Source organism: Camarhynchus parvulus, chromosome 23, assembly GCF_901933205.1.
Source record: "Camarhynchus parvulus chromosome 23, STF_HiC, whole genome shotgun sequence".
NCBI lineage: Eukaryota > Metazoa > Chordata > Aves > Passeriformes > Thraupidae > Camarhynchus > Camarhynchus parvulus.
Genome location: NC_044593.1, coordinates 2733139 through 2750245, shown reverse-complemented (window position 1 = coordinate 2750245; position 17107 = coordinate 2733139). Strand labels below are relative to the sequence as shown.

The 17107-nt window shown below is 41.7% G+C and overlaps 1 protein-coding gene across 6 annotated transcripts in view; it reads right to left on the bottom strand.

Annotated features, from left to right (window-relative positions):
* The window catches only part of ZMYM4 (zinc finger MYM-type containing 4), a 36883-nt gene that overhangs the window by 13972 nt on the left and 5804 nt on the right, over positions 1–17107 (bottom strand). For 2 of the 6 annotated variants that reach the window (XM_030964381.1, XM_030964382.1), the window contains exons 2-12: positions 11650–11692; positions 10723–11251; positions 9117–9184; positions 8380–8550; positions 5606–5684; positions 4634–4886; positions 3884–4058; positions 3560–3772; positions 1434–1584; positions 664–779; positions 275–544 (exon numbers count right to left, since the gene is read on the bottom strand). In XM_030964381.1, coding sequence (XP_030820241.1) covers positions 275–544; positions 664–779; positions 1434–1584; positions 3560–3772; positions 3884–4058; positions 4634–4886; positions 5606–5684; positions 8380–8550; positions 9117–9184; positions 10723–11062 — 1836 coding nt within the window. In that variant the 5' untranslated portion in view covers positions 11063–11251; positions 11650–11692. Of the gene's footprint in view, positions 1–274; positions 545–663; positions 780–1433; positions 1585–3559; positions 3773–3883; positions 4059–4633; positions 4887–5605; positions 5685–8379; positions 8551–9116; positions 9185–10722; positions 11252–11649; positions 11693–17107 lie in introns of those variants that run through there. The other 4 variants (XM_030964385.1, XM_030964386.1, XM_030964383.1 and 1 more) reach the window with 4 other exon arrangements.

The following is a 17107-nucleotide window of genomic DNA, read 5'->3' as shown; positions in this document are numbered from 1 at the left end:
TGGATTAAAAGGTACAAGAGACAGGGATGTGTTTATTTAGACAGGCAATTGTTTGGTTTGGGGTTTTTTTTGGAGTCCTTTTTTTTCTGGTTTTAAGACCATAGAGATAGTATCAGTATTAATTTGACATTGGTTAAACCAAATCAGTTTCAAAACCCTTCATAGCAGTTCTGTGCAAGCAACAAAGCAGTACTGACAGACCAAGGCACATAAACTACAATTTTTTGAGTTTCTGTTGTGAAAAAAGACCTTTGAAAGCCCTGATCTTTATTACCTTGTAGTCAAGCAGTTCTGGTTTGGTGGCAAATGATCTGTTACAGTGCTGACACTTGATTTTCACAACAGAACGGGTAAAGGTGACCTGCTGGCACTGGGCAGCCAACCTCTGGAGCCCTGCTGCAGCTGGGCTGCTCATGGAGCTGGGGGACACAGTTGAGGTGGTGCCAGTGGCTGAGACTGTCCCCGAGGAGATGCTCACAATGACCTGGCCCTGAGACAGGGGCACCACCGAGGAGTTCAGTCCTGTAGGTTTGTTGAACAGATTCTGTGGGAAAGCAAAATAAATAGGCTTTACTTTACAGGGTTACATCTTACACCTGGGTATTTCCACCATCAATTTAGCATTCTGTTAATTCAGCTAAAAAGAAATCCTAGATGTCACACCTGAAAAGCTACTACACAATTGTAGCTGCAAAAATTTCGTATGCTCCCATCTGACATAGCCAAGTGATACTGAGGGTTTGCTGAGGTTTTACAGCTGTTGCACTGAACTTGAACACCTGAGGGTGAAACAGAGAAGAAAAAGTGATTTATGCAACATCAAGTTGTATTGCAGCTAATTTTGCACCGTGCATACAAAAACAGAGTCTGAGTGATGAGCCAAGGCACAGACAGAAGCCCACGATGATGTTTCCACAGATTCAGAAGCAGACACTGCAGCTGCTGTGCCTGTTGCTTGCCAGAAATTTAATTAATCTCCCAGTATCCCTAGGATGTCAGTAAGCATTTTTCTATTTCCACATGAAAAATAGCTGAAAATGTTTGCCTAGCTCCATGCAACATTGGGCAGAGGTAATAAAGCTGATCACCCCAGGGAACAAGGGCCAGGAGAGACCCAGCAGTGGGATGGCACATGTCCACACAAGAGGTTTCTCTAGCTGGAAAACCCATCAGCTGCACTTGCAAGACCAAAAATAAAATAGATTTAAGATTGGTTATCATGTGGAGTTCCCTAAAACCAAAACTGAAATAGCTGTACTGTCACTGCTACATTTATCTACAATAGAATGTCCTTTCATTCCCATCTCAGCATTTAAAAAACCACTTTCCACCCTCCCTAAAAAAGAATATCAGCCTTAACTTTCAAGACAAATAAAGTTGGGACATAAGCCACAGGAAATTAAGTTTCCATTGGAGTAAAAGGATAAGCTTACCTGAAGAAGTGACCATTTTTACTCTGTATGCTGACAAACAGTTAACAGAACAAAACAGTTCTGTCTTCCCCAAGTTATTTGTGCCCTCCACCATCTCAGCTGAAGATCTCAGAGATTTACACAGTGTGCAGGGTGTAATTTTAGCTGACTTCTGTGGAAACAGGGAAATCGCTTATTCATTTGAAACTTGGCATTTTTTTATTAAGCTGGAAATGGTCACTAATATATAAAATATTTATAAAATGTGCTGGTGTGCTTGAAACAGAGCTTGTTTCATAGCTGTGTTATTTATGGTGCAGATTCATTGATCTGAGCTGTGGTTTGAGCACCTTCCCAGGCCACTTTAACCAGTACCAGGCTGTCTGGGTACTAGCACAGATCAGCACCTTGTATCAGACAACTTCCAACATCTTGCTGAGGGGATTGACATTTTGCTTATGGTTTTTAATGTATCAGCTGTGGAGATAAACAATATTCCCACTGAAGAGATGAGGAAACAAGGAACAGGGAGAAGCAGGTCCCCTGATGATGTTTGATAGCAAAATGGGAAAGAGATCCTTAACCTAGTAATAATCACAGCTTTCAGTGTGTGGTCTACAAACTTCTTTTGAAGAGAGACACAGGAAAAAGCCTGATTTTCATAGACACATTTTCTGTGTTTAAGATTTTTTTAAGGTCTTTAAGTTTGGAAAAAACTTTGAGAATTAATGCACCAGATTATTTTAATATGACAGCCTTAAAAATGCACTTTGTTCTATCACCAGCTATTCCAGCTCTTCACAGGACAGAACAGAATACAAGCTTTTAGGGATTTTAAAACACCCACAAACCTCCAGAAACTATCAGAATGTACCTGACAATTGAGCTGAATACTGTTTAAAAATCAATTAAAAATAGATTTGACTTAACCTTATAAGCTTTGAACATACTGTATTTTCAAGAGAATTATCACATATGGGGTTTTGATGTGTGATAAAAAAGCAGCAGGAAAATGTTTCCAGCTTATTTAATTTTATGTCCAGATTTGTTTCAGAGGACAACTAATTCTGAAGGCAATTTTCTGGATGAAATACATTTACCATAATTTTTTTTTTCAATTCATTAGGCCTTTCTTGACCTAAGTGGCCTGGATAATGGCACAGCAGTCAAGTCATAAAATGAAGTTCCATTATTTTATCAGAGGGCAATTTTTCCTAAAGTAATTGCATTAGAATAAATAATTCAAAAATAAGTGAGCTATTATAATAAATTAAGGTTCTCTTAAATGCTCAGGTCTTCAATAATAAAAAATAAATATGATAAGTTTAAAAGTTAAAATCATAATTATCAACTAATTATTACTTTTCCTTTCCACTTAATTCAAAGGCTACAATTTAATAAAGAATACTCTTTAAGGAGCATCTCAAGGCTAAAAACAGCAACAGGAGGTTGCTGCTAGGGAGTCCCATAGTGTCTTCTCCCACACTGGAGTTGTTTGGTAGCTGGTCCAGTGGTGAGAACAAAACAGAGCAACACATTTGGGCAAAGATTAAGCAGCAAAATATCATCCCTGGAAGTGTTCAAAACCCACTTTGACCTGTGACACTTTGTGATATGGTTTAGTGGGCATTGGGTATTTTGTTGAACGATGGACTTGATGATCTTGGAGGGCTTTTCCAACCTTAATGATTCTGTTTTTCTTGAAATGACAAAAGCAGTTACCTTAAACCAATACAGTAACTGAAATAATCAACCAGTAAATTGGGAGTTTCTTAAAACACCTAAAATGTAGTAAAAGATTAGATGGATTCTATTTTTAGTATTTTGTCCAAATACAGAATCATGGAATCCCAGAATGTTTTGGGTTGGAAGGGACCTTAAAGCTCATCCTGTTCCACTCCCTGCCATGGCCAGGGACAATTTTCACTATCCCAGGTTGCTCCAAGCCCTGTCCAACCTGGCCTTGGACACTTCCAGGGATGGAGCAGCCACAGTTTCTCAGGGCAGCCTGTGCCAGGACCTCCCCACCCTCATAGAGAAGAATTTCTTCTCAAAGTCCATCTAAGCCTGAAATTTCTTCCCAATGTCCATCTAAGCCTGCCCTCTGGCAGTGGGAATCCATTCCCCCCTTTTCCCATCACATGTACCTGCTTGTAACCTGTCACACATATGGAACTGCAGAATTTTTTGGACTGTCCCTCTATCTGCAGGACGTGACACTGGCCAGAGCCACTGTAGCAGTATCCCCCACAATATTCACAGCAGTTCATGGTCAGGTTGTTGGCCGAGCGGAACTGGGAGAAACAGGCGTCGCTGCAGAGCTTGTGCACCACGTTCTGGTAATTCACCTCGTGCCTGATCTGCAAGAAAAGGAATATACAGCAAGGACAGGAAGAATTTCTGTGGTCATCTCTGAGACAGCAAAAGTTGTGCTGAGCTAAAGAAATTTAAACAAGGAAAATGGAAATTACCACAGCATTCTTCTGGCACATGCTGCACTTGCTGGAAATGCTGTTGGTGTGGATAGTGACGATGGGTTTCCTTTTCAGTTCATATGTGGACAGACAAGACTGGCTGCAGAAATCCTTACTGAAGTCTGTGTTGTCAAACTGGGCAGTGATTACATCCTTTGGATTTAGAATTTCTCTGTGGAAAAAGAAAAACAAACACAGAGATAAAGGATTAATGTGGTTTTCATGTCAACTTGCTATTCTTGCTTATTCTGGAGACTAAACATTCTCCAGGAGAGGATGGATCCATTTAATTGAAACCTTGAATACATTAATTCACCCATGTTTTACTTCATTTTAGGGATTCATAAATCTGGTTTTCTTTAGAAGAAATAATGCATAAAATACTTTTTGAAAATGTACTCTTGTTAGTAATTTTGAGAGTGCAATGACATTTTGAAATGGCAGGCAGATGCTGGACCTTTTGAAACACAGTTTTTCATATTTGGCTCATTTAAATAAAAAAAGAGAAGATGCATTCTGCACCACAGAGGCTTTTAAATCTATGTGTGTGTAAAACCCAATTAAGGAAATGGAACTGCAAGCAGACAGACCAATTAACAAAGAACAGCATCAGCCACCAATTTTTGAAGGGAAGCATAAGAGGAGCAGCACTACCAACACAGCGAGGGGCAAAAGAACAGAACTGAAGCCTTTCATTATCTGCTTGAATATCAATTATTAGTAGAACAAATGAAAGCACTGTCCTACTTTGAGCAGCTTGAGCAGGTTTTCTTGGTAGAAGCTGGTGGGCGAGAAGCTGGAATGGTGTATCCAGTGAGGCACAGTGTGGAGCAGAAGAGCTGGGTTGAGCCTTTCCTCTGGTAGGCAGTTTGCCCCTTCTGCAGGATTTTTTTACAGCCAGAACAGGAAACCCGAACAGCTGTGCTTGGAACTGAGGGTAGCATTTTACTCATGCCAGAGGATGCCACAGCAGGCTGGAAACCTGATGACAGCTGTGGAACTAAAAAAAAAAAAACCACAGAGAGAAAACACAGAGTAAGTGTTACAGATCCATTACAAAGAACTCACTGGCGTGCAGGGGCAGGCACAAGGCTCATGGCTTTATTTGGGTTGTCAGGGTCTAGAGGAGAATCAAACAGCAGATGAACTCTCCACAAATACACGCCCTGTGCTGGTTTTCTGCATAGCAGATTTTTATAATTACTCTGAAGATAGAGAACGCACTTTTAACATCCCTTTCATGGAATCATAGAATAGTCTAGATGGGAAAGGACTTTAAAGATCATCCCATTCCACCCCCTGGCAGGAGCAGGGACATCTTCCACTATCCCAAGTTGCTCCAAGCCCCAATGTCCAACCTGGCCTTGGACACTTCCAGGGATCCAGGGGCAGCCACAGCTGCTCTGGGCAACCTATGCCAGGGTCTCTCTACTTTCACAGGGGAACAATTGTTTTCTAAGATCTAATATAAACCAGCCCTCCTTCAGCTTAAGACTGTTTAACACATTCAGTTCTCCTATACATTTTACATTCAATTTTCCTATGCCTCAAAACCACAATTATTTTATAATCTCAATTTCATTCTCTCTAAACCAAACTAGTTCTTCATTCCTACTGGGATCAGACACAGCGAACGAAATGCAGAGTGACCTGCAAGACTATTTGCAAAGGTGACACATTTTACAGATTTACATGAAATTAGTCTTGCCTATTCCTTACCAAGAGGATTGCCACTGACTGAAAATACAGCACTGATTTTCAGCTCCCCTTCCTGAGATTTTGGCTGTTGGCCGTACTCCTAAAACAAAGGGAAAGGAAAAGGAGAACAAATACACACATGTAATAACAGGTTACATGATTCCATTCTTTCACAATGCTGCATTGAACCTCAGGGAAGAGCGGGTGTCCTAAGCCTGCTCCAAAGGCTGGGTGACAAGTGAGCACCACACACAGCTCCTGCTCAGAGCTCCACAGCAAACCACACCTGAGGGGGCACAAATGGACAGATGGGGCTGCCTGGTGCATCCCCCTCTCCAGCTGCACTCCAAGACACCTCAGAATTCAACCAAAGCTTAAGGAAATCTCTGCTTTCCCTTCCAACTTCTCAGCTGGAAGTGCTTTTGCCCCTGTTCTGGGAAAAAAGTTTTATCTTCACATAAAGGAGGATAGCAATGAAATAGAGCTGGTACCTTGTAGGGGAGAGTTCTGTTTTAACCAGGAGTTAGGACCTTGGAGCAGCCTAAGGTGAAGCTTTGCAGCAGAACAAGGCTGGACCATCACAGTTCCAGCTCCAGCATGAAGGGAATCACCTCACATTTGGTACAGGATGAGAAAATCCCTGGACAGCTGCTGCTGGAATAGCTGACATGCTATAAATGACTGGCTGAGTCCCCAGCAGCTATTCACACTGCCAGCACGCTTCCTGCCCCTGCTCTCCCCAGAAATCTGAGCCAGAAAGCAGCTTGGAACACTCCACATGTAAATCTTAACAGGCTGAATAACATAATCTCTTGGAACTACAGAGATGATAAGATTTAGCCTACTTCCAGTCGTTTGGGAGTAGTGAGGCATGATGTCATGTTATGACTGAGCTAAATTCACAGTTGCTGCCTGGCTGCCAGGGAAACCAATTCAGAATCACTAAGCAAAAGGAAGCTCTCCCTTCCCAGTGGCAGTGAGATGCTCCCCCAGCTTCTGCCAGCTCCCAAAATCCCACAACAACCTCCAATGAGCACGTGCTCAAACTGAGCACTCCCCTCACTCCTGTGGGAAAACTGGAAGTTTCTATACTAGACAAGCAAATTATTTCTCAACATGTCTCCCAGGAGACAGGCAGTGGTATTCCTTGACCATGTGAACCGTCAGACTGAAACAATCAAATCTCAGGTTGAGAAGCTCAGAGCTGGGTATGGGCATGCTGTGATGAGATTCTAAAGCACCATTTTTATTATTATTATTATTTAAAAATTAATCATTTGCAGACATACAGTTTTTAAGCATTTTAACTGTAATTGTATCATTAGTCAAGAATAGGAAAAGAAATGGAGGCAAATCCTGACATCAACTGTGCATGATCAAGCAGTTTCACAGCAGCTTAACAGTGAGTGCTGAAAGCCAAAAACCTTCAGCTCCAACTATTGGTTCCAGCAAGAAATGCTCTTATCTTTCAGGAAATATTAAAAAAAAAAATCCATAAAATCCCCCCCCATAGTAATTCCAATCTAAAGCAAAACAAAATGAACTCAGTTCTCCTACTTTTCCAGTATCAGGCAGAGTTGATAATCACAGGATTTTACTCCAGGAAGGAATTTTTTGAACCATACGATATTTGACATTTAAATTCTTCAAGTCTTCATTTTTACTTATTAATATGATCTTTGATAACCACAGACATCTCGCCTTGCATTCCACACAAATCCACACAGCAGATGCCATCTTGGGAGGACAAAAGAAGAGACAGATTTAACTAATCTACACGTGGTTTGACATTCTACAGGTTCATGGAAAAATAAACCCAAACAATCCCACAGAGACTGAACAAATCAGAAGGACAGTAAAATCTGAAGTTGCAAATATTTTACTTTTTAAATTGAGAGTATTATGGGAAAAGAAGAAAAAGTGCTGGGAAGACAGGCCCAGAGAGCAGAGGAGGTTCAGCAGAAGGACAAAGACTGATGCTAAAAACTAACACCTGCACAGGAACACCAACACTCACATGTTGGTGCAAAGGGATGCACCATTTTGGGAAGTTTTGCACACCTTTAACATATAAAATCTGACATGTAACCCAGATATGAGCAGTGAGGAGCCAGGAGTTGCAGCACAGCTCGTTCCCTGGTGTCACACAGCAAACCAGAGGCACAGAGATTGGCTGGAGCTCAGCAACCCTGGCCCCAGCACTGCTCAATCCACAGGTCAGACCTTCTCCAGATTGCAATTACTGAGTTTTACCTGTATCATCACAAAAAGTGTCAGTCTTGAATGAGAAAGTCACTTAAACACATACTTAAATTGACTTCACTGATGTGTAAGTATTTAAATATTTTGCTAAGTCCTTTAAGTGCTAATTTAAAACAAGAACAAACCACTGTGCTTGCAAAGGCAGCTTTTAAGAAGGAAGCAGCAGCAATAGCTGCTTTAATTCATATCTCTAATTGTGAGCTCTCATAAGTTATTTAACAAAATGTGATTTACAGTTTATTTCCTAGTTAGATAAAGTGTCTATGTTGCTACAGATTTAGTTACAGAAGTTTTAGAGCATTTGGCTTTGTTTCTAACGGAAAAGAAAAACATTTTCAGAGACAAGGTAACAAGACATCAAAAAGTTGAGGGGGATGGGTAATTTTTTTATAGTAGTGTAAGAGAGAAAAATCCTTCTAAACTATGTTCTTCAAGTTAAATTTCGGTCAACAAACCAAATAAATGGCTGAATTTTTGTTCAGCTTAAGCGGTCAGCTGTCAGACCAAAATGAGAAATGCAATGGGAAACTTACCTCAGAATTACCAGGCTCATCTTTAATTTTGTCTAATAGTCCCTGCTGTGGGGCCATAGCTTTAGCATATTCGTCATCCAAAGGCTCCTTCTTAATTCTAATATTTGGTGCAAAGGAATTCCCCAGCTCTTGTCCAATAGATTCCTTACTAGAAAATAGGTAGCTAGACTCCTGAAACAATAATATGAAAAAGAATTCACCCTCCTGCATCTGCCATGAGGAGTTGGGCTGCTGCCAAGGGGAGTTTGTGTTGCAGACCAAGAGATTTGGGTCCTGCCAAGGTGGGAGAAATGCTGGGCAGCAGCTGCTGCCTCAACCTCCCTGCAGCCCCCTCTCTCATCCCACCCCCAATGCTTTCCACTCCTCTGGCCAAAGCAGAAAACACCCAGCTCTGTAAGTTGGTTGTTTGGGAGTGTCTCCTGTGGATACAGCTGTTCCCTGGCTCATGTGGAAAAAAAGCAGCAGGTCAGGTGGATGCATCCAGCTGTAGGTTCGGCTCACCGGTCACTCCAACTATGCTGAACAGGAAAGCGGCTACCAAAAGATTCCTCAATCCAAAGAGAGGCTCAGGAAAATTTTACAAAATTATATGTACTGTTTAAGTAGCAAAGATGTCTAAGAGTCAGAAGATCAGTTTCCTTAACACTCAAATTTACACTCAAATACAAAATACGTATTTTGAATTATTCCAGCATATTGCTGCACTTGCAAAAGTGGTTGAAAGATCTATAGCTTACCCTGAAGTTAGTTTCTGGAGTTTGTGTCGCTAACTGCGTCCGTAATGTTTCTTCTACTTGATTATGAACTGAGGAAAACATATACATTAAATAGAAATGAATACAGGTTCCAATGCATTTCCTTTAAAACTATCAGAGTCTCATCCTGCTCCCCAACCCCAGTGTCTGACAGCACCTCACCACTATTAAACTACTCCCTTTCTCCTCCCTGTAGGTAAGGTGGTAATCCCTAAAGAGAATTGACTCTTTTTTAATTATTCTACTGAATCATTATTTTCCCATTCCAGCAAAATAGTTGCAAACTTCCGATGCAAATTCTTCATTCAGAATTTTCCACACCTCAGCAGGTTCTGAACTCCCCCGTTTTGACATTTAAAACAGAAAATACTTTTCAGAGCAACATCTTCCAGCTTTTTCTTTGCTGTTCTGTTCTTTTGCCTTTTCCCCTCTTCTTAGGAAACAGCATCTTCTGCTTTTTTAGAATATATCACTTAAAACCTTTGGATTTGCCTAGATACTGGATGCTACCATGAGCATTTATCATTCTGGTTTCAACTACTGACTACTTTACCTGATCTTTTAACTGTAGGTGCTTACAACTTTCTGGAATACATCTTATGTACAGAAACATTCTTCCCTTGACTTCAAACTGAAGTTACAAGTAGAGATACATCTGTAACTTTATTTTAAAAGATATCTTTATTGCTTCTTTATCATTGGTGCCACCTGGAAGCACTGATTTGAAGATGCTGTTGCTGAACATTTAAAGTTTAAATCTCAGAACTAAGAGCTGTGAATGTGTACAAGCAGCCAGGAGTCCCTCACGTGCTGGCTCACCCTCCCTCTGCTGAATAAGATTAAACCATGTGTTCCTGCTTGGTTATTCTTAACTCCTTCATTCACTGCTCTGCTGTAACTTTCAGAGCTTGGGAAGACAAAAATAACTGTGTGGGCAGCAAGATTATGGACACTGTCAAATGAGAAAAGGATTTTAGGCATCTTTGCTTCTTTCCATGTTGGCTGGATGAAGTCCAAGACACAAGTATTTGAGGAAGAAGGGGAGCAGTCTCCCAGGAAAAGCAGATTTCAAGCTATGTTCTGGCTTAGTTCCTGCAGACACTAACTCCTTTCTAGCAAACCTTTCCCTGATACTATCAAATCCACACTGCTTTAAATGCCTCGGGATTAGTGAAGAATTGGTGCTTTGCTCAAAAAATCTTTACCGGCTATCAACTTAACCTAAACTTCATCACCTTTTCTTTTAAGAAGCTCCATGGTCTATAAAAAACAGTGAGAAAAACCAAAAGGAAGCTTGAATTGTCACCCAGCTTGGTTTAGGAAACCACAACAACAAAGGTTATGTTGAGGCTCTATAACAAGCCGCGGAGGATGAGACCTCCCTGACACTGCCAAGCCCTTTGCAAATCCTCCTCCTAAGACAGAGTTCATTGGATTTCAGGATTCTTCATAAAATGCACCCCTACACACAGCTCTGCGTGTTCTCTTCAACAAGGTGGTGTTTTTAATAATTAGCCCTACTGCTGATTTCTCTCTAATTCTTTCTTCCTCTTTGCTGGGCAGCCAGGTCTATGATGGCAACAGTTACCTGCTTTGTCAAGAAAACTGCTTTTCAATCTAGAATCCATATCTTTAGGGATTTTTTCCAACCGTTTTCCACGTTCTTGAAAATGTCCTTCTCTCTTCTTGTCCTTTGCTGAAAAAGTCTCTTTGCCATTATCTCGTGTTCTGCTAAAATCTTTTCGAAGTGATTTAAATACGGGGCCCTGCTCAAAGGGGGAAAATGAGATCCTTCTGGATTGCATTCTGAACCTGAATTTCTTTTTCACTGTCCAGTTCATGATCTGGAACTCTCTTGCCCTCTTCCAGATGATCTTCATCATGAATTGCTGAAGAAAGAGTGTCTTTTGCAGTGAAATTCTGATCATCTTCGTTGTCACTCCCAACAACAGGTATGCCTGCAAGATCCCCAGAGTTCAGAAAATAATCATGATCATCACCCTGCAGTGAATTCTCAGGTCCTGCTCGGTTCGGTACTCCGTACGACAAGCTGTCCAGGGCAGGTGCTAAGTTGTGCTCAGCGTCCTCAGACATCTCTGCATCCAGAATTTCACCACCTAGGGAGAAAAAAATCCCAGTGAACTGTCAGAAAATTGACCAATTTCATGTGTAACAAAGGAGAAGTGTGAATGTCCTAATCTGGCTGATGCTGTAATTCCTTGAATATTCTCAGCCTTTTCATGCCAACATAACTGTGAAAACATTGCTGACATAGGAACGGTTCAGTCACCCTCACCAATCTGAAGCAGAAGCTGAACTGAGTAAAACTAACCAAAGAAAGAAAAAATATTAATTTCCGTTCACCTCACTTGTAGCACTCGTGCAGAAGGCAATGCAGGAGGGAATGAGCAGGAAGGGCTGGGATGAGGGCAAGAGAGTCTTGTTCAGCAGCAATGACACTTCCAAGAAAGGCTTTGTGAAACTATGACATTAGAGAATAAATAGAAATACTTACATTTTTCTGTAATATCAAATACCGCATCAGATTTATCTTCAAACTGTAAAAAAGGAAAGCACTGTGTCATTGTCTTGGTCAGCTGCCATGTACTTTGCTAAAAAGTATCTGATCAAAACCAAGCTGAAGGATCACAATTCCTCCTCCGCCTTCCTTCTTTGCCTCAAGCAAATTTTTATGAATTAAGACTGTTACATCACTGAGAAGCCACACTAACCCTAATGAGTTCAGAATACATAGAAAAGGCACACGAGGAAAATTTAGAAATAGTGTTGCTTCCCAGAGGAGAGAGGAAAGAGAATGTCAATTTTCTCTACTACCTGGGATACCAGTACCAGGTCAAGGCCATAGATTCTGCCCTGATACTCCATCAGCCTTCATTCCCTCTGAACATAAATAAAAACCAGGAGCTTGGGCAGCTCCCACTGCCACAGGCTGCACAGGCCCAAGGGTTTCACCTCTCTTAGAGGGAATTTTCCCCTTTCCAGGAACAGGGAAATGCAATGTTTAACTTCCCAACACAGAGAGTGTCAGTGTGAGTGTAAGCACAGAAGACCCAGATGCTGAGTGCTGCACAACATCTGTCTGCATTAAACATCCTCTGGCAGATGTTGGAAGTTGTTGGCATGCTTGGATGGTGCCTGGAGAAGGATAATTAAAGTTTCCTTCAGAATGTCCAACTCATTAGCAGCCTTCTTTTCTGCCCAAGAGATAACAGTAATTCATTTAAGCCCTCTCTCCTTTCTCTGCCTTGCCAGCTCTACACTTCTTTCCTGCTAGATCCTGCTCACACTGCAATTCTTAAGCCATCTTAGGGAAAGTAATGGGATTTCATAGCAAAGGGATGAGCCCTAATTTCATTTAACTCAAGTCATTTAGTTGATAAATCCAGTATTTCTCTGGACTGTGATGGGAGCTATCAGTTTGGTAGCAGGCAGCTCTAGGAAAGGATGACAACAGACTGTCCCAGAGGTCATTTGATGGCAAAATGTCCCTTTCCAATATCACCTGCAGGTCTGCAAAGACAAGGTAGCTCCTTCAGCTTAACTGGACACATGGAATAGTGAGGACATGTCCAGCATGGCATCAAGTCAGTTGGATACTGCACCAGAACTTTCTAGATTCTCTGAGCAGACACTTGAGGCTGGAAAAGCAAAAGAGAACCAAAATAAAACAAAAAAAAGGATACAGTTCCACAAGGCTGATTCAAGTCTTCTCCATGAAGTTATCTACAGGGAAAGAGTAAGGAAACACCTCCCTGGAAGGTCTGCAAGGCCTGAGCTCTGCTCCTGCTGTAATGATCTCAGGAGTGTCTGGAAGATGGAAGTTGAATGTTGATCTAGAAGCCCATAAACAGTCAACTAAGTTTACACAGGTGTAAAAGTAATCCCCATAAATACTGGGTATACAAGCTGCTAAGGACAGGGACAGCAGGGGTGGGCTGCTTTTAGAGAAGAACATGGAAAGGAACTTGATGCCATTTGATAACAATATCAGAGCATAAAGTTTTTGGAGGCAAAAACAATAGCCCAGGTCCTTGACTCTACACTGACCCTTTTTTGATCCTTTTTTGCTTCCTGTCAGGAATTCTCTACCCTCTCCAAAAATGTCACAACAGAATTTGATGGTAGGATGAAGGGAATTTTCAGTTGAGCTCATCCTTTTCTCAGGGTAGATTTGTATCAAAGTCGTTCTTTAACTCTTTTGAGACCCAAAGTACCTGGGGCAAAATATTCCAGGTTCTACACAACCCTGGCTGCCTTAGACACCCAAACCCTAGGTACTTCTTCTCCTCTTCTGGTGGTAACAAATCTTTTGCCATCAGCTGACACCCCCTGGAATGCTTGTATTACCAAGGGATACATTTTGCAGCGTGGATCTATCTCACTGTTTCATTCAAAGAAACACTAACAGGCAAGTCAGCACAAGGGGCCACCTGCAGAGCATGAGGGACTCCCAGAAACATTATGGAGAAGCTGGAAAGCATTTACAATCTCCCTGGAAAGAACCCAAGACACTTCCCAAACACAAGGTCATCCTAGGGAAAAAACCAACCCTGTTTTGTTTCTTCACTCATTATGTTGTGAGGATATGCAAAGAAGAGATCATCTTGGATATCTTATTCTTTCAAAAGGTTTTTGGGTACAGAGGAAGATCTGTGACTGTGGTCAAAAGCTTTCCCTGGAAATATTTATAAACCTATTTATAAACCTATAAATTTATAAAATTCAATGTTTTAGGCTATGCCTTTAGGAACTCCAGCATCTGACAATATCAGCAGCCTTATCTAAGCCACCATCTAGTTTCTGACTGTGAACAGCATCAGAACTCCCACATGGTGTAAATTTAAAGGGAGAAAAACAGGGAAAGTGTTGGGATCATTGTGTGTGTGTACACACATGTATCTACACACACATAAATATATATATATATATTTCCAACAAATTACTCATTCTATAAGTCTATAACTGGACTGTCCCTGAAATTAGAGGGTTTTTTTTCAGCATTAATGTGGGGTATTCTCTCAGTTATACACTTCTAGTCCCTTCCCCAATGTCACTACTGTCTGGTTTAATGCCATCTCAGAAGGAAATTTTGTGTATCACCAGTTACAAAAATGTATCACTTTAATAAATCATGTACATTAGCTTTTAACTGGATTATAGTCTTGTATCACACAGAAATGTGAACAATAATGCCCAACTTACTATTTCTACATTATTCTATTACAATTCTGCAAGGCAATTCCCTCCCTCCAGTCCTGATGCTTCCTCCTTTCATCACTGGTAATTCCTTTTCTTTCTTCCACTCAGATTTTTTAAGATTTAGTGAGAAGTGGAGCAAAAGTACTTGAGGGGCAAACCTGGAACTGATGGCATTTCCTCTGGATCATTTTGCCAGATCTAAGGAGAAAGGTACCTCAACACCCTGCATTAAGTCTCTGATAACTACAAAAGGAAAGTCTCAGGAAAAGAGTTTTCTGTTTAAACACTGAGGCTTCAACTCTTCAACTCAGTCCTCAAAACACACTGGCAGTTGTAAAACAAAACTCAATAATACAATATTCTAAACCACCTTCATTAAATCATCTCAGCAAATATTTGCCAGAGAATAATAATTCTTAGTGGCTTTAATCATGTAACTCCATAAGAGTTTAATACACAACAGTTTGAGTTTGGTATCAGTGAAATTCAATGTTTTAGGCTATGCCTTTTTTAGTGACTGCCTCATTAGCTAGGACTACACACAAAGTCGTGCTCTGCCTACTCAGGCTGTAAAAAACAAATAAATGAATGAATGAAATCAAACAAGAATACAGAAATGGTGACAAAACAATGAGGTATTTCTGAAAGCAATGTGACTTGTTTAAAAGTAAGTGCTGTATAAAAAAAAGACAGCATTGCTTTTATAAACAAAATAAAATTCCACCAGATATGTCACTGGTTTTTTAATAGATGTACATGAGACTGAGGGAGCAGTGTCACAGCCTCAGCACCAACCTGCCTTTGCTGGGAGTGCAGGACAGAAGGACACACATTTACACTTCAATACAACATGCTAATTTGAAATAACTATAAAGCTGATCCATACCTTCATGATGTTCAACATAGCCATGTCATCCATAAATCAAACAATTCATAGATTATTTTGGTGCAATATAAAGAGAGAAGCTGCCTATGGCTACAGTATTGCTTTGTATGCAAAACAGAGAATTCCATTAAGAAATAAACAAAACAGTGTATCTACTTTACACACACAGAATGTCTTTCTAGTAAGCTTCTGAAGTTTGATCCTAGATTTTAATATACCCATAAGCAAACTGTGGAAAGGAAGCAGATGTTAAGAGAACTGCAATTAAAAATAGCCAGAAATGATTCTCAGTTTGCCTGTAGTTTCCTTGTCCCTCTATGCACAGCATAACCCCCACTCCAGAATTCATTCAACTGACAAGACACCGTTTGAAACCGAAAAAAAATAATAAAAAAAGGAATTGAAATTTCAATCGCTGTTCTTGAGGCAGGTGGGGGGAGCTCAGGAAGCATTCCCTGACCTTTTCCACGTGGCAGGGCCCTGGCAGGGATGCCAGGGAGGGATGGCAGAGAGGGATGCCAGGGAGGGATGGAGGCAGGGATGGCAGAGAGGGATGGGAGGCAGGAAGGGATGGAGGCAGGGATGGAGGCAGGGATGGAGGCAGGGATGGAGGCAGAGGTGCCAGGCAGGGATGGGAGGCAGGGATGGCAGAGAGGGATGGCAGGTAGGGAGCAGCCAAGCGCGCTGCTCCTCTGGCACCGCTAAACTCCGCGGCACACACGGAATTCCCCAGCGGGTCCTGCCGGAGCCGCTTCCCCCCCGAACCACGGCCAGCCCTAAGGATTTGTACCTTCCGAGCACCTGGGGAGGGAAGAGACGGGGTAACAAAGAGCCAGGCTGCTGCACATACCTGCCACAGGAAAGGAAAGGCTGCGGCAGGAAGAGAACCTGCCGGGGTCACAGCCATAGAGCCGAGCGCGGCCGGGCCGGCAGAGCCCCCCCTAGCCGGCTCCGGGACCCCCGGCACCGCAGCGACAGCGCAGGGACAGCGCCCCCCCTGCCCGGGGACAGGCTCCGAGTCCCTCTGGGGACAGCGACAGAGGGAACTCGGCAGGGTGGGTGGCTCTGAGGCTTCCCTGAGCCATGCTGAACACTTGAAAAGATTGTTCTTAATCTAGGCTGAGGGTAATGCAGTGGAGATGGTGATGGGAGTTTTTAAAGGCAAATCCCAAATGTAAAAAAGCAGGCGTCTCCCAGCTGCTTGTGGCTCCCTACATTCTGTTCAAGAAATACAGTTTTACCTTCCATCTCACACATATTCAATTTATAAGAGTCAGGACAGAAGATTTAGGTAATACAGTGGTGGGAGTTTTTAAAGGCAAATCCCAAATGTAAAAAAGCAGGCATTTCCCAGCTGTTTGTGGCTCCCTACATTCTGTTCAAGAAATACAGTTTTACCTTGCATCTCACTTACACATCTTCAAATTTTAAGTGTCAGGACAGAAGATTTAGGCATGTGCTGCTCCCCTTTCATTTCTGTGTTTTGAGAATTCTGGATTATTCACCAGAAATCACAGGGAGCAGTTCAGCATGAAATTTTATCATCCCTTTCTGTCACCAGGTTTTTCTGATATTCCTGAGCTTTTGGAATATTCACAGGCCAATTCCAAACAAACTTTATGGTTTCCACACCTACCCAGAACACACACAGAACCTGAATACTGTTACCAACAAGTATAGGGCCAAAATGAACTTGTCAAACACACAGAAGTTGCAGAGAGCCTTATTTTTTCTGGAATATTGGTGGGTTTAATCTATACCTACAAAAACCACAGGAGGATCCAAGCCCTTCTCCCATTCACACACAAAATCATGGATTTGAGAAAGAAGCAGCTCCACATGTGATGGTTTCACCTGGCAATCACAG